Source organism: Schistocerca cancellata, chromosome 3 (genome assembly GCF_023864275.1).
Source record: "Schistocerca cancellata isolate TAMUIC-IGC-003103 chromosome 3, iqSchCanc2.1, whole genome shotgun sequence".
In the NCBI taxonomy this organism is placed as follows: Eukaryota; Metazoa; Arthropoda; class Insecta; order Orthoptera; family Acrididae; genus Schistocerca; species Schistocerca cancellata.
The window spans coordinates 464466375-464488370 of record NC_064628.1 but is presented as its reverse complement, the minus strand read 5'-3'; the positions used below and the strand labels follow the sequence as shown (position 1 = coordinate 464488370).

General features: G+C 40.6%; 1 protein-coding gene across 1 annotated transcript in view; it reads left to right on the top strand.

Annotated features, from left to right (window-relative positions):
• LOC126176366 (dipeptidase 1-like) overlaps positions 1-21996 on the top strand; it is a 290014-nt gene that overhangs the window by 80324 nt on the left and 187694 nt on the right. The window contains exon 3 of the mRNA XM_049923521.1: positions 5186-5318. Coding sequence (XP_049779478.1) covers positions 5186-5318 — 133 coding nt within the window. The remainder of the gene's footprint in view (positions 1-5185; positions 5319-21996) is intronic.

Sequence of the window (21996 nt, the reverse complement as noted above, 5' to 3'; positions counted from 1 at the left end):
TGTACCGTACGCTTTGTGATTCAGAAAGTAGTGGAGTATTTGTAGTTTTTTGTTTTCTTGTTATGTGCCATTGGGTTTGTGTAGATTAATTAGGCATTTCATTTTCATATGTTGTATGAGTTTTCGAGTATTGTAAACTTGCTAGGGACAGCAGTCTTTTTGAAGAAGGAGGAAGGGTGATGGTGATCCCTGTCGTCAGGACACAGAAAAGGGAAGCGTTGAGCAAGTTTGTTAGGATAAAAAAATGAGGAGGTATTGCTGATCTCGTCAGTTAATAGCCGGTACGCCAACATGACGAGGGAGGAATTACAGAGCTGTCATAGAGGGAAGGTAACGGTATGTCCAGCCAGAGTAATAAGCACCAGTCTGGACATGTGCACGGTGCAGTTAATTTTAGCCAGGAGGGAAGAAATAGACTGTCCAAGGGACATAGTGGGGCCAAACTTGAGTTTGCAATAGGTCCGGATGCATTGGATCTTCTCCACCTACGAAAAATTAACTGTAGCAACTTGTTTTGAACAGAGAGTATTTGCCGAAGTGAAACATATAAAGCTTGAGGGGAGAGGAATTTTAATCAATGGAACTGTGTCTAACATAATAAGACCAACTTTCCATCTGCCAGCATCAATTTCAGGAGTCACGCAATTGAATGTTACATAGCCACAGCTGTACTGGCCAGAAGCAACTTTAGAGTTTTTGCCTAGGCAGAATCTGACCTTGTTAAATCAAACCCTGGAGTCAGGTCTGTTGAGATCTGTAAACCATTTCATTTTACAGCAAGAGGGGCGCATATCAGCTGAACAGCTTGTGCAGCAGGTCGCTCAATATACGGAAAGGCAATTCGAAGTAATGATCATTTTGAGCACCTGTGTGCCGAGTGCCATCGCAGCCTTAACTTTGTTGTATGTTGTTTTCATGCTTATCAGGCATAGAGTCATCGCAGCACCAGTAGGGTGCCAGGGTTCCAGTCCATGGCAGGTCCCAGGTTCGACCCTCTGAGGCCAATGCGGGGTCCGCAGTCAGCCAGCAGTGGGCCACACCATGGCTCGCTATTGCGGGCAGTCTTTTTGGTTCCCAACACACGCAGGAGGCATCCCGAAGCAAGTGCTGCAGATTCGGATGCCGGATCGTGGGCGCTTGTTGCCACAGCGATCTTAGTCACGCTGGCAATGAAGCACGCTGCGGGTTGTCTTGCAGCGCCCAGCGGGCGGCGCTGAGGTGGCAGGGGCGAAGACTACTGAGTTGACTACTAGCACATCCCGAGGTCGTCACAACTCCGTGGCCATATAAGGCCGACACACAGCAGGGTGTTGCACTGGTCGCTGAGGCAGCCATTCCGCACAAAGCCGTTTCACGGGCATGAAGTGGTGTCCTAAGCATTGCAGGACCCGGTGACATAGACTGAGAGGAATGGAGGCATTGTATCTGGAAATAATAAATCACATGGGAAACTTGGACGAGTTTTAATACGGCGCATCCTGACAGCGCATCCTTGTCCACATACCTCTACAACTTAGATGACGATCAGCTTGACTTTGAGGCACCAGAGATGCAGTTCTGATGTTGCAGCTGCTAATGGAAAATTAAGACAGGTTCATAGGTTTTGTCGACCTGGAAAAAACCGTTTGTCAATGTAAAATGGTGGACGATGTTCCACATATTGAGACAAATTGTGTAAGATGTAGGGAAAGAATTATAATATACAACATGTACAAGAACCAAGATGGAACAAATGAAAATGTGTGTAAGACAAGGGCGCGGTCTTTTTCTCCTGCTGTTCAATCGAAGAAACAATGATAGAAATAAACGAAGGGCTCTAGAGCATGATTAAAATTCAAGGTGAAAGGACATAAATGTCAAATTTGCTGATGACATTGCTATCCGCGGTGAAAATGAAGAGATACAGGATCTTTTGAACTGAACGAACATTCTAATGAGTAGATGAAGAAGAGTTGCAGGATCTGTTCAACTGAATGAACAGTGTAATGAGTACAGAATATGTAGAAGAAAGATAAAAGTAATGAGAAGCAACAGGAATGAGAACAATAAGAAGCTTAATCATAATTGGTGATAAAGAAGTAGCTGAAGTCAAGGAATATGGCCACCTAAGTAACGAAACAATCGGATGGACACAGCAAGAACGATATAAGAAGCAGACTAGAATTGACAAAAATGACATTCTTAGTATCAAACATAGACCTTAATTGGGGAAAGAAAATTTTGAGACTGTACCTTTGGAGCACATTATTGTGTGGAAATGAGACACAGTCCGTGGAAAAACCGGAACAGAAGAGAACAGAAGAATTTGAGATGTGGTGTACAGAAGATTGCTGAAAGTTAGGCGGACTGATAAGGAATGAGGTCGTTCTCCGCAGAATCAACGTGGAAGGAAATATATGGAAAACTCTGGCAAGGAGAAGGGACAGGATGACAGTATTTTTGTTAAGACGTTACGAAATGACTTCCGTTGTACTAAATGGAGCTGCTGAGTGAAAAAACAGTGGAAGAAGACAGAGATTGGAACACATCGAACAGATAAATGGAGTCGAATGTTACAACTGCTAGTCTGAGATGAAAAGGTTTGCACACGATAGGAATCCTTGGCGGCCCGTATCAAACCTGTCTCATGACTCAAAGAAAAGTATATACTATAAAAAATTCTCGAAGGCGCGTAATATATGATTAAAAATATACATAAAAGACAAATGTAGGTATGAAGTAAAAGAGTATATGATAACAGATGTAATGCCACGAAATCGTTTGTACCTGTGATATCATGCATTTTTTCGAGTCATTACTTATCACTAAATAAAAAAGTAAAGGCAAAGAAAAATAACTGAGTAGGATGATAATGGTGAAGGATAATTGCATTTCTATAAGTTGAAAGTGGTGTATTAAGCAATGCGCCTTTAACAACACTGTATCATAATTTGATGTTTCTCATGCTACACATGTGACAAAAATCAAACTTATCTGGTGATCGAGAAGGCCAAGGCAACATGTCGACGATGTGTAGAGAATTTTGGGTTACAACAGCGGAACGTCGGCGAGCGTTATCTTGTTGGAAAACACTCGTGGATTGCTGTTCATGAATGGCCACACAACAGGTCGAATCACCAGACTGACGCACAAATTTGCAGTCAGGGTGCGTGGGATAACCACGAGAGTGCTCCTGCTGCCATACGAAAACGCACATCATACCGTAGTCTCATGTGTAGGTCCAGTGTGTCGAGCACACTGGCAGTTTGGTTGCAGGCCGTCAACTGGCCTCCTCGTAACCAACCGACGGCCGTCACTGGGACCGAGACAGAGCCAGCTTTTATCAGAAAACACAAGAGGTCTCCAACCTGCCCTCCAATGAGCTCTCGCTTGACAGCACTGAAGTCACAAATGGCGGTGGTTTGCGGTCGGTGAAATGCACGCTACATTGCGTCTGGCTCGGAGCTGTTCTTGAAGTAATCGATTTGTAACAGTTCGTTGCGTCACTGTGGAGCCGACTACTGGTCAGATTGCTGCTGCAGAAACAGAACGATGCGCCACAACCATACGGCGAACACGATGACCTTTCCTCTCGGTAGTGCCACGTGTCGAGAGCCCAGTTTTCTTGCGACCGTACATTTTCGTGACCACCGCTGCCACCAGTCATGTACAATGGCTTCGATCCTGCCAAGTCTTTCTGCAATATCGCAGAAAGAACACCCAGATTTCATAGCCCTATTACACGACCTCGTTCAAACTCAGTGAGGTGCTGATAACGGCGTATTTGTTGCCTCGGCAATTTGGCTTAGAAACGCATTTAGCATCTATTGAATTTGAGATAGCCTCTGATAAGTGAAAAAGACCTCTTTTGTGGAAAATATTGGAAATAAAAGCTTTGCTAAAACATCTTCTTAATGTTGTAAAGGGTCTATAAGTAAATAGAAAGACAGTTATAAGTTCAGGTTCGAAAATGTCAGATGAAATTTTAATAAATCTTGGTATACGACAAGGGAGCAGTCTATCACCCACTTTATTTAATATATGTATTGAAGACATACATATTAAGTAGAAAGATGAAATAAAGACAGGAATTAAAACAGGATCAAGCTTGTCATTAAACTGTTATATGCTGATGACCAGATAATTATACAGGAGACAGAAGATAATTTTCAAAGACCAGGATATAGATTGAGACAAAGTACAGTACTTTACAACTGCACTATATCTGCAAATAAGGCAAAGAAAATGGCTTTCAAAGGAAAGAGTCCAGTTAGATCAAAAATAGTAATAAATGAGTAAATTTTATAAAAAGCACAATAATTACCCAAGATATATATTAGATTCCATTGATGTTGAGAAGGAGGTTAATAAATATAAGCATATCTGCGGAACATTTAGTGGAACTTTGGGAAGAAAAACAAGAAAAGAAACACAAATGAAATTCTATTCAGTTATGGCCCTTTTGTATATGGTTCTGAATTATGGACAATAACAAAAAAAGGGAAAATCACGTATAGAAGCAGCTGAGACTTAATTCATGAGATATGTAAGAGGCTGTAATAAAATGGGTAAAATAACAAATGAAACAATAAGATCATTCCACTTAATGACAAGATACGAGAGGATAGAATGAAATGGGAAGATTTTATTGGTGGAATGACAGAAAGTAGATTTCCAAAAAAAGATATTGAGTTATAGGCAACTAGAAAGAGGGAACTAGGCAGTCCTCGTAAGACAAGGATGGGTGGATGATAGAGATCAGAACGGTTGATTACAACACCTAATCCTTGGAAGGGGATGATAATGATAATGATGACGATGATGAAGAAAGGCATTGTACATCAGCTCAATAGGTCCAGTCTCAAAAGTAAGTAAAGCTCACGACCGTTACAGCGTGTATCTAAGGTAAACCTGATTTGCATCCTTATGCGACTAAGGAGAAATTCCAACAGACATCGTGTTTCAGATGTAGAAATACCCCTACTAACTTTGGTTTATACCGCACAACTCCTTCTTGACGTTGTGATTTTTTGTCTCGTTTGTTTAGTGCACAGAAAAACCTCAAGTCCGTGCAGTTACCCATCCTAAGTGCAGGGTCTCTACTTGGTTTCCGTTATTGGAGACTGACGTCCCATTACGTAGTTTGTATGTAAGAGAGGACCAGGTTCGAACCCTGTCGCGTGATTGCGTGGCGCGCGTGTTTCAGTTCTGGGCGGCGTACGTGCCTTGCGAGTCGCAGCAGCTGAACGCGGTGCAGTTGACGCTGGAGCAGATCGACCTGATCCGCCGCTTCATCGACAAGTACCCATGCCAGCTCGCCTTCGCCGCCTCCGCAGACGGTCAGTAATCACCGCCAGCATGAGCGCTGCCGCTGAGGTCGCGATAAAGCCACCTCCAGGCATGCGGGCTTCATACATTTTAACACCTAGCTATCTGTGTCAGTTCTTAACGTCTTGGCGACCAGAGACCTCTTTTCAGCAATCACTACCAGCATAAGATCGCTGTCACCAGGGTCGCATTAATACTACCTATAGGGATGCGGGCGCGTTTGAGTTGATACATTTTAATACTAGAAAACTTCCTCTGTGGAAGCTCAGCTCACTGATGACCTTCTTTCATTTCCTTTCTTTCACAATGCAAATTAGTTCCAGGATAAGTGCTTGCAAGAAGTACAAAACTCAAGAGTCCTTTGAGGAGGAGGAGGAGGAGATTAGTGTTTAACGTCCCGTCGACAACGAGGTCATTAGAGACGGAGCGCAAGCTCGGGTGAGGGAAGGATGGGGAAGGAAATCGGCCGTGCCCTTTCAAAGGAACCATCCCGGCATTTGCCTGAAGCGATTTAGGGAAATCACGGAAAACCTAAATCAGGATGGCCGGAGACGGGATTGAACCGTCGTCCTCCCGAATGCGAGGCCAGTGTGCTACCACTGCGCCACCTCGCTCGGTAAGAGTCCTTTGAGATACACCACCAGTCCAAAAAGTTTCAAGAGTGGATTAATGAAAAGGAGATAAACACTAAGATGATAGTTTTAATTCGTCAGGTGTTCTATATACTCTCCCACCACTTGAATACAACATAACGTTCGTACAAACAAGCGAAATCCTTCCGTGGGATGTTACTCCTACTTTTTTCCTCTTTATTTGAGGCTTGTATGGATGGCACCAAGTCTTTCCACCAGTGATGCTTTTTCCTGTCAAGAATTTTCCATAATTTGCATGTCACGTAGGCTTCCGCTTGTCCTTTTTTTGTTGTTGTTCTGAAGTACAGGTGTGCGGGATAAACTTTTCACACATTTTTTCTTCTTCAAAACGTTTTGGAGAATGTCTTGGACACGTCATTCAGAAATGCTATTCTACTGCTATTTGTGACACAACAAAGTGACCGAGCCAGGTGGCGCAGTGGTGGCACACTGGACTCGCATTCGGGAGGACGACGGTTCAAACCCGCGTCCGGCCATCCAGATTTAAATTTTCAGTGATTTCCCTAAATCGCTTCAGGCAAATGTCGGGATGGTTCTTTTGAAAGGGCACGGCCGATTTCCTTCCCCATCCTGCCCTAATCCGAGCTTGTGCTCCGTCTCTAGTGACCTCGTTGTCGACGGGACGTTAAACGCTGATCTCCTGCCACAGCAACGTCGACACCCTGCACCCGCACATCCACTACTGAACAACACCTACTCACAACTGACTGGCTGAATTGACATCAGTTGTTTACAGTTGTTAGTTTATGTTCCCATCGTCATTTCTGCACTGACGCCGCTTATGCGCTATGAATGAAATCGGTCAAGAAATTTTTGGACGGATGGTATGTGTTAGCCTCCATTCTGAGAATGCGTGTTAACTGAACGTTGCACTGACTGAGTACGATAGCAATGTAGGAGAGGTATTTGTTTTATGAAAGCTATCTTTTCGCTATGAGGCCATCCACCCCCCAGATGATCGAATCTCCGATATACAGTGGTGCGCAAAACTGAAGGACGAAAGTAACTCTCACATTATGTGCCACTGCCAAGTAAAATAGCTCGATGGAACTTGGCCCATACATAGAAAGAAGTGCTATTGCATAGTACAATACAGAGCAGTCCAGAAGATAAGAAAGAAATACGAGACGAGCAGATATTACTTTTACTCAGAGACAATAATTACATTTAACTCAGCGTGATTTATAATGGTCCCCTGGACATTAAAAAATGAAAGACGAGGTTCTTAATAGTGTGTATAATCACGATAGACGGCAAAGCTTGCTGTGAAACGTGCTCCCATACTGGTCCAACGTTGATAATGAGTTATTGTGGTCGGGCGTTGCATTGCTCCACCAGTGCCGTGACATCTGCTGGATGGTCGTTGGTGTATGTGGACGTCCTGCAAAACATCTTCAAAACGCACCCCACACGTGCCCAATGGGATTTAAGTCGGGGGAACGGACAGGCGAGTCCATTCGTCGAATTTCCTTCACCTGCGCTGTTCGATGCGGTCGCGCACTGTCATCCGTAAAAATGAAGACTGGGCGGAATGTATCCATGAATAGCCGCACATAGAGAGGGAGTACGATGTCATAGCGTTGACCTGTGAGTGTAGAGTGTTCAAAGATTTGGAGGACAATAGTACCGTGCAAATTTCGCCTCCCCATATCGTATCACCTGGACCGCCGAAACGATCGTGTTCTACAAAGCTGGACGTGCCGTCAGATGGCGAGAGGTGGGAAGCCATAAAGTACCCAGGAACTTTGTAGAACATGATAGTATGAAATCTGAAATCCAGACTAAATATGCTCTATTACCTTTAAAACGCACTAGATAGTCAAATGTTTTTGGACGACATCATAAAAGCTGTGAAGGGGGTCAGAAATTATTGATGTACCTCCTTATACACACCTTTCATATACAGGGTTGTAAAATGACGTATTTTAACCGCTGTGGGGAAATGTGATAAACCGATGTACTGTACGCCACGTTATATGAGAAAATTTACTGCACATTCTTTGGAAATATCAATCTCCACATGAACCTTTTAACACAAAATTTTCCTCATTTCAGAAATGTTGCTCAGACAGATATTTCGTTGATTAAATTTTGGGATTGTTTTTTTGCAGCACACTGCCTTGATATTCTTCTTAGATTCTTTATCTGTACTATACTTAGCAAGTAATAAATAATCATACGAGCTTTGAAATATGTCACTCACTGTGATTATTAGTGGTGTTAACCTTTTCTGTCACCCATTTTTTCGTCGGTTGTCTAAAGTATACCTGATTGTTATTAAGTGTGCAGTCTTCTAAATTTACTTTCATCTCTTATAACTTTCAGAATTAGCCACTATGAAGGGAAACTGGATACTTCTCAAATGAAATTAGGGTTCAAGCTATGTATAAAATGTTTACTTACAGTTTTCTTCATATGTCGAAGGAAATTTCGATATTGCTTGAAAGTATTCTCTGGGGTCGTTAGTTCTATGATTTATTTGAATAAATTGTTGGAATTTACAGTTATTGGCCAATTACACGGGCAACATTACCAAACAGAAACAAGTCCAATTATAAAGACACATTTAGTGATAAAGCTGGAATAATGCTCAGTACTTTTGATCAAGAACCTTGCTTGGGTAGGGATTAGTTATTTTTGTGAAGTAATATTATCAGTTTATTGCAACACTATCAGTGTATTGCATTTGTATGCTAAAAATTACAAAAGGTGCTGATATGAGAAAGGACTTACAAGAGTGTCTTCTCATAATACAGGAGAATAGAAGTGGGAAGAATGCAGTGCATTTAGCGCTTATATAATAAAGACCACAGATACCTAATACACAGATGTAGTTGCAATGTTACTGGTTAACGTATAAGAAACGCAGTTGTTGTGCTAAATTGCTTGTACAAAAGATATTCTTGATTTATGTTTTTCTGGAAGTCTATTACATGTCTAATTCCATGAAGACTTTATTCCAATCCCCTTTTTTTTAACTTCTCTTGTAATTTACGTCTTCTGGTCTTTTCATGCTGTATTGTTTGTTATTGGAATCATTTCTGTAATATCAAGCTATAACATAATCCTTTGCTATTCTGATATTGATAGGACTTCATTGTATTACAAAGAAACTGGACCCTTCAGAACATAAAGATTTCTTGTATTTATTTGATAATGTCACTCTTAATTGATTTGGAAGAAAATTTTGCTCCAGCTAGTGACTCAAATATGTCATGAAGTATATGTCTGGTTTATGATAAACTACAATCTACTATCCTACTGTAAAATTATTTCTTCTTTGAAGAAGTTCTGGTATAGCAGCAAAAACCCAATGGGTTCATTACCTGATCTGATAGATACCTTCATAGCATCTCATTGAAGTTGAACATAACTTGAGAACATTACATTCTACACCACCTCATGATAAGTAGTATAGTTATATTTAAAATTAATGAAAAGTATTTTTTCGTGACAATTTCTATTCCATATGTTATATTTTGTATAGAAATTTGTATCACACATGAGTAGGTCTCCTAAGAATCCTCACATGATCTTTTTTGAAATTTATGAGGATACTTTCAATTTTGTTTTTGCAATATGTAGGTGGAGTCACTCCTACAACAGATTTGTCATAGGATATTTCGTAAAGGCTGAGCTGAGTGCCTATGGAATACGTCATTTTGGTTGTGATTACAACCAAAATATTGTCTAAATTATAATTATATGTGTCTTTTCGATACAGCAACCTCATGTTATTCAGCTGTGATATTAACTTCAAGAATATGAGAAAATAATTTATAAACAATAAAAATTCCAAGAAACAGCTGCGAATGACTGCTGAACTAGGCATGGTATATTCACAGTGCAATGTAGGTGGAGTACAACAGTTATATTCAGTCACTGTTCGAGGCAAGAATGATTCTTTGAATTGTCCTTCCACCTCTAACCTCTCTTTTAAGTGCACTACACTGAAACAGTCGAATAGCTGCCGCTGTTAACTGGTTTGCATCCATATTTATCAACATCTTGACAAAGAATACAAAATGGAGGATGGACATTTCTTGCATGTAAGTCTGAATATTTATAATTTTGGTCTCATTTGCCATCTATTTGTTGTCAGTTACTTCTTACTTTCATTGTTGGTACATTTTTGTCTGAAGGTATGATATTTCAGCTTACAGAAATAATTCTAGGGTTCTGCATGGTTATCCATTTCAAATAAATGTAATGGGGTTTTGCTTTCTACATTGCAAATTTTAATCAACGTTTTCAACTGTTTTTCTGAAACTATATCCACTTATGAGGACAAACTTACATACCATTGATGCTACTCATGAAAGAATTCCCACCAAAAAATATACTCCAAAAATATAACAGCAAAGTGGTTTCACCATTAACATTTTAACAGGGAAACTTCACTTACAACAAATTTCTAATTCATTATTTCATTATTAATACTACCACTACCACCAACACTAATAATAATAACTACAAATGTCACAATTTACAAAACGTGAAATATGCATAGTAATTTTCACCCAGTGTCACATGAGTGCTAACAGTCTTTAACCGCATTTTTACATTAATGAATATGTGTCAGTGTCATGTAAATAATATCGATATTATAAACATGGATTTAAATTGTAATTGTGTTTGAAGTTTCATTGGAGTGTTTTGTTTACTAATGCAATGAATCATATTCGATAGCAGAGAATGAGAGTGTAATATTGACTAATTTCCTTCCACCCCTCCAACAAATTTTAATGAAAAAATGTTACCAAGGAAATCTGATTTTGCCATATTAATAAAATAAAATAAAATAAAAAAACGTGAAATATGCATAGTAATTTTCACCCAGTGTTACATGAGTGCTAACAGTCTTTAACCGCATTTTTACATTAATAAATATGTGTCAGTGTCATGTAAATAATATCGATATTATAAACATGGATTTAAATTGTAATTGTGTTTGAAGTTTCATTGGAGTGTTTTCTTTACTAATGCAATGAATCATATTCTACAGCAGAGAATGAGAGTGTAATATTGACTAATTTTGTTCCACCCCTCCAATAAATTTCAATGAAAAAATGTTACCAAGGATATCTGATTTTGCCATATTAATAAAATAAAATTACAGTTTCACAAAATTTTGTTAGAAAAGTTTTAACCAGCTTGTTCAGTTTGTAATTAAATTGACCATGCCCAATAGACTGTGACTAGGCATAGAACCTAGTTAATCATAATGGAAAAATTTACAGTTCATTGCTACTTAATTGTGACCTGCACCTTACCTCAACCATAGTACAACGCTGTTTTATTAATGTTTAGTGCATTAACACATTACTGACAGAGAATCAATGACTGCACAATGTCTAAAATTCAGCAACATAATACTGATTTAGTAAATCAGAATGTTCGCCAGAAAAGCTGAAAATATTCCATAATAAACCCGAAAGTTATGGTAATTTTTACTGTTACTTACTTGTACCTGATGCTTGGTATAATATATGTTTTAATGAACAAAGGCAGTACAATTTTCAATCATTCATTGGAGAATCACATACAGTTCTGTTAAATCAAAGATGCTATTAATGTTGTGAACAATACAAATAATTTGTGAATGTAAGGTAGTGAGTCTAGGTCTTTGAGACAAGTTTATGTTTTGACTAATGCCTACCTACAATAACTATACAGTTTCCACCAATGTGAACAAAGGATAGCATTTCTTTTCACTGTCAGTGACTAACAAATATCACAGATATCTTTGAAGAGAACAAAGGCACTGCTGGCACCTAACAACTTACATGGAACATTGTCCTACAATAGTGCAATAGGTAACAACATCCTAAAAATTACCAGTGATGATATTGTATTCCTTTAGCCGTCAATTATTTCAAAGGCGTCTTTGATCACTTGTAAAGATGAAAGATGAAAACTAAATAAACTGTAAATTTGACAGCCCACAACAGATAACTTTTTGTTTTGAAAAATATGTCAAGGCTGTGGACCCATGTGCAAACAAAATTTGTCAATTTTTTTTCAGCAGAAAAATTATTTATATGCAGACTGTCTATAGCTTTTCATTATCCAGAAATGTAATCTTTGTGTTAGCAGTATTTCATCTGCAAGTAGCAAATCCTAATATGATGGGGTTCCTCTAAATGAAACTCAAATTTGTTGTTTGATGGAGTAGGAACTTGAGAAGTGATGTGACTATGATTAATGCTGCTCTACAGAGCACAATGATATTTTAGCTACTTTTATTTACCACAGGTCTGAAAATCATTGGCCCATCTTTATGCATTTCTGAATGAATCAGCAATGCTTTACAGGGTGACATTGAGAAGTTAAAACAATTTGTGCTCAAAACGGCTCGATGTCATGACGGAAATGAACATAAGACATACAAAATGAGTGGAGATGAAAGCACTGTTGTAGAAAAATGCGACGCTCATTGATGTTGATGGAAATCGCGAGTTTATAAACTGCATGTTATGCCCCAGTCCTCTTCAAATATTTTCTTTCTCAGTATAGTAGACCTAGAAAGAAACATTGTACAAACCACAGCAGAGTGTGAACTGTTACATCAGCACACATAATTTATTATTAGAGCTTATAGTATTACTGCATGACAAACTAATAACTTTTATATGATTTACTGTAAGACAATAAACTTCCTGTGTTCGTATGTTTTCCCGGTAGATATGGTGCTTGAAAGTATTTCGGGCATGCAGCCGGATTAATTGATGGTTGGAGAACGAATTTTTGATGGCGTAATTTTGCCATCATCGTCAGGTTACTCCTGCTGATGTCAGTCGGCAAGACTAACCTGATGATCGTGTTACACCATCAAAAATTCATCCTACAACTATCCGGGTGCATGCGTAGAAGACTACAAAGCAATAAACGTCCCTTTGAATTTCACAGGACTATCTTGATTCTCTTCAAAGCGAAGAATAATCACCCTCCTGTGGCTATTGTTACAAGAAGTGTGTCCAGTGTCTTCAGAACCTAGTAGACATTTGGATAGACGCATGCGCTTCCATGATAGACGAAGGGCTAGAATATTCTATCGCATATTTCTTTCTCCATAAATGTAATCCAACAAGAACATCTTCAACTTGCTTTCCGTATCTTTAACGTAGAATTCAATTTAAGCCTTGAACTATCCACATTCTACGCTTTTTAAGAGTACTTCACTAGCTGAAATCGGTAACAACGAAGAAAATTCGAACAGCACTTTCTTATGTTCTGTGTACTTTAACTTTAGCTGCGTTATGAGACAATCTAAAAATGATATAACGACCACCCCTCTGTAGTACTCAACAGCATCGTGCATGAAATAGTGCGGTCTGTAATTTTGGACCTTAAGCACCTGGGAACCGAGATTTATATGTCCAACTGTTGACAAATTTCAGTTACCCTCTCAGAAACACTTCCGAAAGCTCTTACAGCATCAGACCTCAAAATTTCCAGTTCTTTTCTAGTGTCTTCAGCTACTTTCATGGCTTCTCTCAGACACAGTGTTGGCTTATGTACACTCTTAAAGTGTTGTCTCCCCAGCTACTGTCTTTTGGAGTGTTGCCCTTTTTTATTGCATTTAAAATACCACTAGAAACTATTTATGGTTTATTTTAAAGGTAACTCCTAATACAATAATCAATGTATCATACAGAAGTTAAATTTATGGTCAGCTAAGTTTAGCATTACTAAATTAACACAATTATTTAATAAAACTTCACTCTTCCTAAATATAACTAAGAAAACTTACCGTAAAATATCACTTCAAATGAACTGGATAAGCAACGCGCTAAGTACTGCAGCTTCCTTCTAGCTATCAATGTGACGAAACGTTTTAAAACTTCCAAAAACTATTTGTTACCGGTTCTCGTTAAGCCACTGGAATTAGTTACAACTCATGTATTAGGTCTATCATTGTTGATATACGGATGAAACTATGAGACATTGTAAAGTCTACAGCATTGAAAATATTCAAGGTTTTAGTGATCACTATTTTGTTTAAGCTAAGTTCCTTCAAGTTTCTGTTAACTTAAAAGCAAGAGCTTCGCACTGAAGATAAGTAAATTCCTTCAAGTTTCTGTGAACTTAAAAGCAAGAGCTTCGCACTGTAGATATCGACAGAAGCCTATATAAGTTGTGGGTGCTAAAAAAGCTTCGACCTCATAGGAATGTGACGCACAGAGAAAGAAAGAAGAACTTTGTCGTCACGTTGTAGAGCGACGTAAGGGGAGATGTTATCTTACCGTTATTAAAGGATGCAACTTTAGGCGTGCATGAGCACAGATAATCAGCAGGCATGCTATAAATTACGCACAGAAATAACAAGGTGATATGAAAGCCTATCATAGAGTTGTTCATCTTCAAAAACATTCGTTATTCTATTTATTTTTTAGTTGACAGACACAATAGGAGTTCGCTGCGCTGCTATAGTGCTGAAGTGAAGCTCTTGGAACATTGACGCTGGCATTCGTAAACATAAGACAGTCGACGCGAAGTGTGCAGATAACACATAGGAAGCTGAAACTGAAGTTGGAATCGCCTAATTACAGGCATAATAACATTTCTCGACAGTGTCAAATAAGTCATTGTAAGTGTTCAACATGCAGAATTTAATCTCATGTTCGTTGTACCTAATGATCTGCAAATTTTTTGTGAGTGAAGCCCCCGTGGGAATGGGGGCGGCGGCGGAAAGGGCGGGAGGCGAACCCTCTTCTATACTCTCATATCCACTATCTACGGCGCTGTCCCGTAATCTTTGGTAAATGACTAAGAGATAAGCCACACTCTGAGAAACTACACTGAGTTCAATTTTTCCCTGCTGCTCTAGAATGAATCAGTGCTTAGGCTAAACAAACAATATTCACTTTTCATACAGCACACGTTAAACTGTTATGACAGTTTTCCAGTATTTTCATAAGTACACAATCACATAAACTTCACACTGTAAAAGGATTAATATTTATATTAATCAAATATTTATATATGGTATACCTCCGTTTCGTTACATAATGGGAAAGGAAATGATATCTGCTAGTATTGAATGCTGTTTGGAAAATTCTAAGATAAATTTTCATTGGGATAATTACAGCTACAGAACAACAAAATGTGGTACCCGTGGTCTAGGGGTAGCGTCTTTGATTCATAGTCAAAACGTCTTCGGTCCCAGGTTCGATCCCCGCCACTGCCTAAATTTCGATAAATAATCAGTATTGGCGGCCGAAGACTTCCGGCATAAGAAGTCAGCCTCATTCTGCCAACGGACTTGTCAAAGAGGGCGGAGGAGCGGATAGAGGTTCAGGGCACTCTCTTGTCCTAGGGGCGGGAAATTGCCCCTAAAGGCGGAAGAATCAGCAATGATCAACGACATGAGGATGCAGAAGGCAATGGAAACCACTGCATTAAAGACACGTAACGTGTATCCACAGGACATGTGGCCTGTAATTGAAGAAGTGTCATGATGATCTCTCCATTGGAAAGAGATACCGGAATAGTCCCCCATTCGGATCTCCGGGAGGGGACTGCCAAGGGAGAGGTTACCATGAGAAAAAGATTGAATAATCAACGAAAGGATAACGTTCTACGAGTCGGGGCGTGGAATGTCAGAAGCTTGAACGTGGTAGGGAAACTAGAAAATCTGAAAAGAGAAATGCAAAGGCTCAATCTAGATATAGTAGGGGTCAGTGAAGTGAAGTGGAAGGAAGACAAGGATTTCTGGTCAGATGAGTATCGGGTAATATCAACAGCAGCAGAAAATGGTATAACAGGTGTAGGATTCGTTATGAATAGGAAGGTAGGGCAGAGGGTGTGTTACTGTGAACAGTTCAGTGACCGGATTGTTCTAATCAGAATCGACAGCAGGCCAACACCGACAACGATAGTTCAGGTATACATGCCGACGTCACAAGCTGAAGATGAACAGATAGAGAAAGTGTATGAGGATATTGAAAGGGTAATGCAGTATGTAAAGGGGGACGAAAATCTAATAGTCATGGGCGACTGGAATGCAGTTGTAGGGGAAGGAGTAGAAGAAAAGGTTACAGGAGAATATGGGCTTGGGACAAGGAATGAAAGAGGAGAAAGACTAATTGAGTTCTGTAACAAGTTTCAGCTAGTAATAGCGAATACCCAGTTCAAGAATCACAAGCGGAGGAGTATACTTGGAAAAGGCCGGGAGATACGGGAAGATTTCAATTAGATTACATCATGGTCAGACAGAGATTCCGAAATCAGATACTGGAATGTAACACGTACCCAGGAGCAGATATAGACTCAGATCACAATATAGTAGTGATGAAGAGTAGGCTGAAGTTCAAGACATTAGTCAGGAAGAATCAATACGCAAAGAAGTGGGATACGTAAGTACTAAGGAATGACGAGATACGTTTGAAGTTCTCTAACGCTATAGATACAGCAATAAGGAATAGCGCAGTAGGCAGAACAGTTGAAGAGGAATGGACATCTCTAAAAAGTTCTCTAACGCTATAGATACAGCAATAAGGAATAGCGCAGTAGGCAGTACAGTTGAAGAGGAATGGACATCTCTAAAAAGGGCCATCACAGAAGTTGGGAAGGAAAACATAGGTACAAAGAAGGTAGCTGCGAAGAAACCATGGGTAACAGAAGAAATACTTCAGTTGATTGATGAAAGGAGGAAGTACAAACATGTTTCGGGAAAATCAGGAATACAGAAATACAAGTCGCTGAGGAATGAAATAAATCGGAAGTGCAGGGAAGCTAAGACGAAATGGCTGCAGGAAAAATGTGAAGACATCGAAAAAGATATGATTGTCGGAAGGACAGACTCAGCATACAGGAAAGTCAAAACAACCTTTGGTGACATTAAAAGCAACGGTGGTAACATTAAGAGTGGAACGGGAACTCCGCTGTTAAATGCAGAGGAGAGAGCAGATAGGTGAAACTAATACATTGAAAGCCTCAATGAGGGTGAAGATTTGTCTGATGTGATAGAAGAAGAAACAGGAGTCGATTTAGAACAGATAGGGGATCCAGTATTTGAATCGGAAATTAAAAGAGCTTTGGAGGACTTACGGTCAAATAAGGCAGAAGGGATAGATAACACTCCATCAGAATTTCTAAAAACATTGGGGGAAGTGGCAACAAAACGACTATTCACGTTGGTGTGTAGAATATATGAGTCTGGCGATATACCATCTGACTTTCGGAAAAGCATCATCCACACAATTCCGAAGACGGCAAGAGCTGACAAGTGCGAGAATTATCGCACAATCAGCTTAACAGCTCATGCATCGAAGCTGCTTACAAGACTAATATAGAGAAGAATGGAAAAGAAAATTGAGAATGCGCTAGGTGACGATCAGTTTGGCTTTAGGAAAAGTAAAGGGACGAGAGAGGCAATTCTGACGTTACGGCTAGTAACGGAAGCAAGGCTAAAGAAAAATCAAGACACGTTCATAGGGTTTGTCGACCTGGAAAAAGCGTTCGACAATATAAAATGATGCAAGCTGTTCGAGATTCTGAAAAAATAGGGGTAAGCTATAGGGAGAGACGGGTCATATACAATATGTACAACAACCAAGAGGGAATAATAAGAGTGGACGATCAAGAACGAAGTGCTCGTATTAAGAAGGGTGTAAGACAAGGCTGTAGCCTTTCGCCCCTACTCTTCAATCTGTACATCGAGGAAGCAATGATGGAAATAAAAGAAAGTTTCAGGAGTGGAATTACAATACAAGGTGAAAGGATATCATTGATACGTTTCGCTGATGACACTGCTATCCTGAGTGAAAGTGAAGAAGAATTAAATGATCTGCTGAACGAAATGAACAGTCTAATGAGTACACAGTATGGTTTGAGAGTAAATCGGAGAAAGACGAAGGTAATGAGAAGTAGTAGAAATGAGAACAGCGAGAAACTTAACATCAGGATTGATGGTCACGAAGTCAATGAAGTTAAGGAATTCTGCTACCTAGGCAGTAAAATAACCAATGACGGACGGAGCAAGGAGGACATCAAAAGCAGACTCGCAATGGCAAAAAAGGTATTTCCGGCCAAGAGAAGTCTACTAATATCAAATACCGGCCTTAATATGAGGAAGAAATTTCTGAGGATGTACGTCTGGAGTACAGCATTGTATGGTAGTGAAACATGGACTGTGGGAAACCCGGAACAGAAGAGAATCGAAGCATTTGAGATGTGGTGCTATAGACGAATGTTGAAAATTAGGTGGACTGATAAGGCAAGGAATGAGGAGGTTCTACGCAGAATCGGAGAGGAAAGGAATATGTGGAAAACACTGCTAAGGAGAAGGGCCAGGATGATAGGATATCTGCTAAGACATGAGTGAATGACTTCCATGGTACTAGAGGGAGCTGTAGAGGGCAAAAGCTGTAGAGGAAGACAGGGATTGGAATACGTCAAGCAAATAATTGAGGACGTAGGTTGCAAGTGCTACTCTGAGATGAAGAGGTTAGCACAGGAAAGGAATTCGTGGCGGGCCGCATCAAACCAGTCAGTAGACTGATTACCAAAAAAGAAAAAAAAATCCATGGTGGACCCCTAGTCACTCAAGAGCACAGTAACTTTAAATTTCAGAGCGAAACCCATGGGAACTGAAAGCTTCTGAATGCAAGTGCCATGTTCCCAATGAGCCCCCTCCCCCCCCCCCCCCCCCAGAAGTATCAATAGTCTTTGGAGCTTCTTGTGATTGTTCTTCCTTTGGTTGTCCTCCCTCATCATTCATTTCAACTGGAAACTTCCCTTGTTGTGAAGGCGATGGAGAAACCGCACCCTTCTTCAATGATCCTGACTTCATCCACGGATCCATGTTAGAAGTATTAAACTGGTCAAAATTCGACTTACGAAATAGGTAGCGCACTGACCAAGCAAGTTTAACATTTAACGATGCCTGGGGCCGCATAAGTGGCAGCGAGCGCTGTGATTGGTCGACAAAGCTCGCTCCGCGCATGCGTGAAAGGTTTCAGCGCATCTAGCGCCGTGAGCCGGCGCACCAACGACTCCCGTATTGTTGCGAAACAGTCGATCAGAGAAGCCGCATTCTCCGCCACTGAACTGTGTATGCGTGTTCACTTAGGAACTGCAAAGGCTGCTTGGGAATACGACCTGGAGTAAAAGTACACATGTTTTTCACAAGAAAAAAAAATAGTGATGAATTTGATTTTCTCATTTTTATTCAATAATTTTACTCATTATTTTAAACGATTTGGTGAAAGGTGGCTGCGGACCCCCTAGAAAGAGCCGGCGGACCCCTAAGGGGTCCGCAGACCACACGTTGCGAAGCCCTGGTCTATAGATATGTTCCAAGATAGTCTACTTCTTTCACAATGAATGTAAGGTGCGATACCTAGCGTAATTTGTACGGCATACTACATGACAGTAAGTGTCTGCTGCTTGTGTACGTGTTATATATGGCGACATATACGGTATGTTCACGTAAAGAGATTCGTGAAGTTACGAGCAGTGCCCGAGATGAGAAACTTTACGACTTCATATGAAAGCCGCTTGCCTCCACCCAATCTCGTTAGCATTCGAGGCGGAGCGAGGAACATGTGTTTCCCTGTGATTTGAATGCATTGCTGTAGCAATAACTTCTGTTCAAGGTTCTTGCCAGCACTGCGGTTACAAAGTATACTTCTGGGAGCACTAACCATTAGTGTATGCCGTTTTTACATTAATTCCAACCTTTAGTAACCCCTGACTAAGTTTTTACGAGTTTGGTGCAACAGTCGTCGCCTCGGATGCAATAACGCAGCCATTAGCTTAAAGAGCTGATTGCAAAAGCGTATATGAGGTATAATAACATAGTAACCTGTGACCACGTTACTCGTTCCTACAAAGAACTGCACGCCCTGGCATAAAGAGTGAAGCACCCGGGAGGATAGGAGAAAACGAAATGAAATTTTAAGAGTTGAGGGAGTTGTTGTTTGGTTTTCAGTCTAAAGACTGGTTTGATGCAGCTCTCCATCCTACTCTATCCTGTGCAAGCTTCATCTCCAAGTACCTACTCCAACCTACATCCTTCTGAATCTCTTTAGTATATTCATCTCTTAGTCTCCCTCTACGAATTTTTACCGCCCACGCTCCCCTCCAATACTAAATTGGTGATCTCTTGATGCCTGAGAATGTGTCCTACCAACCGATCCCTTCTTCTAGTCAAGCTGTGCCACAAATTCCTCTTCTCCCCAGCTCTATTCAGTACCTCCTCATTAGTTCGACCCATCTAATCTTCAGCATTCTAGCGTAGAGAACTTTTAACATTGCAGCGCGTCAGCAATCGTGAATAATTTAATGATTATAAGGAATCCACCTCGATTGCAAATAGAAACCGGATGTTGACCTAGGTTTCGGCGTGGATAACCACGTCTTCTTCGGAACACACTAAAAGTAAAAACTGCCTAAATAGGCATGGTCCAATTAATGTTGGACCATGCATCTTTAGGCAGTTTGTAGCTTTAGTGTAATCCGAAGAAGGCGTGGTTATCCACGCCGAAACCTAGGTCGACATCCGGTTTCTATTTGCAATCGAGTCGAGGCGAATTCTTTACAATCATTATTCTAGGTTAGCATCATATTTCGAAAGCTTCCGTTAGCTTCTTGTCTGAACTATGTATCGTCCATGTTTCACTTCCATACATGGCAACACTCCATACAAATACTTTCAGAAAAGACTTTATGACACTTAAATCTGTACTCGATGTCAACAAATTTCTCTTCTTGAGGGGAATGAGTGACTCTAGTTCAGTGATTTCATATTTAAATTTACGAAGCAAGTGGAAGTGTCCCACGTATGGATCCGCATTCTCCTGATGACAAATGCCATCAAGATCGTGCCACATGGGAGGTAACACGTGAGGAATCTGAATGTCCGCGCAGAGCAAGGTAGCGCAGTGGTTAACACACTGAACTCATAGTTGGGAAGAGCACGTTTGAAATCCGCATCCGTTCATCCTGATTCACGTTTTCCATGGTTTCACTAAGTCATTCCTGCCAATTTCCGGGATGTTTCCTCTGAAAGGGCACGACTGACTTTACTTACCAGTCCCTGAAATATTACGAGCTTGTACTCTGTCTCTAGTGACCTTGATGTTGAAGACATGTTTTAAACCCTAATCATCTCTTTTCTTTTCAAGATGTCTTTGAGTGTTGTTGTGCCGTCAGAGTTCGATGGAACACTACCAGCAGTGGCCTGAAGTTATAGTTGATGTCCCCCACAGCGTGACGCCAGTAGTAAAACCGCTATGCCTCTCCAAGATCCTTAAAGATTGGGAGAAACTCCTCCCCCCCCACCCCCGCCAACGTACTCGCCACTGATTATCATTCGGATAGTTCATTTCTGTGATTCATCGTTGAACACAGTGTGACCCTATTCATCAGAAGTCCATGTTTCCCGGTCACGGTGCCAATCCAAACGCAGCCGTTTGTGTTGTGGTGTTAACGGCGATTCACGCAAGCGACGGTAATTTCCTAATCCGGTGTAATGGCACGGAATGTTGCATGGAGTCCATAAACTGTTTTCGGAAGCCCCGCGCAAGTGTGAATAGTCTGCTATGTGGCTGGTGCACAACACGAGGTGGTCGACCGGAACCTTGATGACGTCTATGCCTTCCCGCACGTTCCCAAATGGTCCGCCATCGCGACCCTCACACGTCCGAACGCCCCAAAAATCAGGATATTGCGATATTCGTTCAGCCCCTACGAAATATATCACATGCTTGTACGGTGTCTCACAGGACTGAAAGCTATTTCCGTGTCCTGCACTGTGATCAGTCAAAATATGACGCTGTTCACGCATCTTGTACACTATAGCAGGCCGATAACAACGCTGAACGTGAAAGACACTAATAGATTCATGTGGCCGTTCTACCTGTCACAGAGAAGTGGACCTCTAATCATTTACATACTCCCAGATAGTCTGTACGTGAAGTTACACCAGCATCTGACCGTATTTTCTAGGTGCTACACTAATTTTGTCAGGCAGCTATAATGAATCAACCTGCTCTAACATTACCCTTTTTTATAGACATAACCGATATCA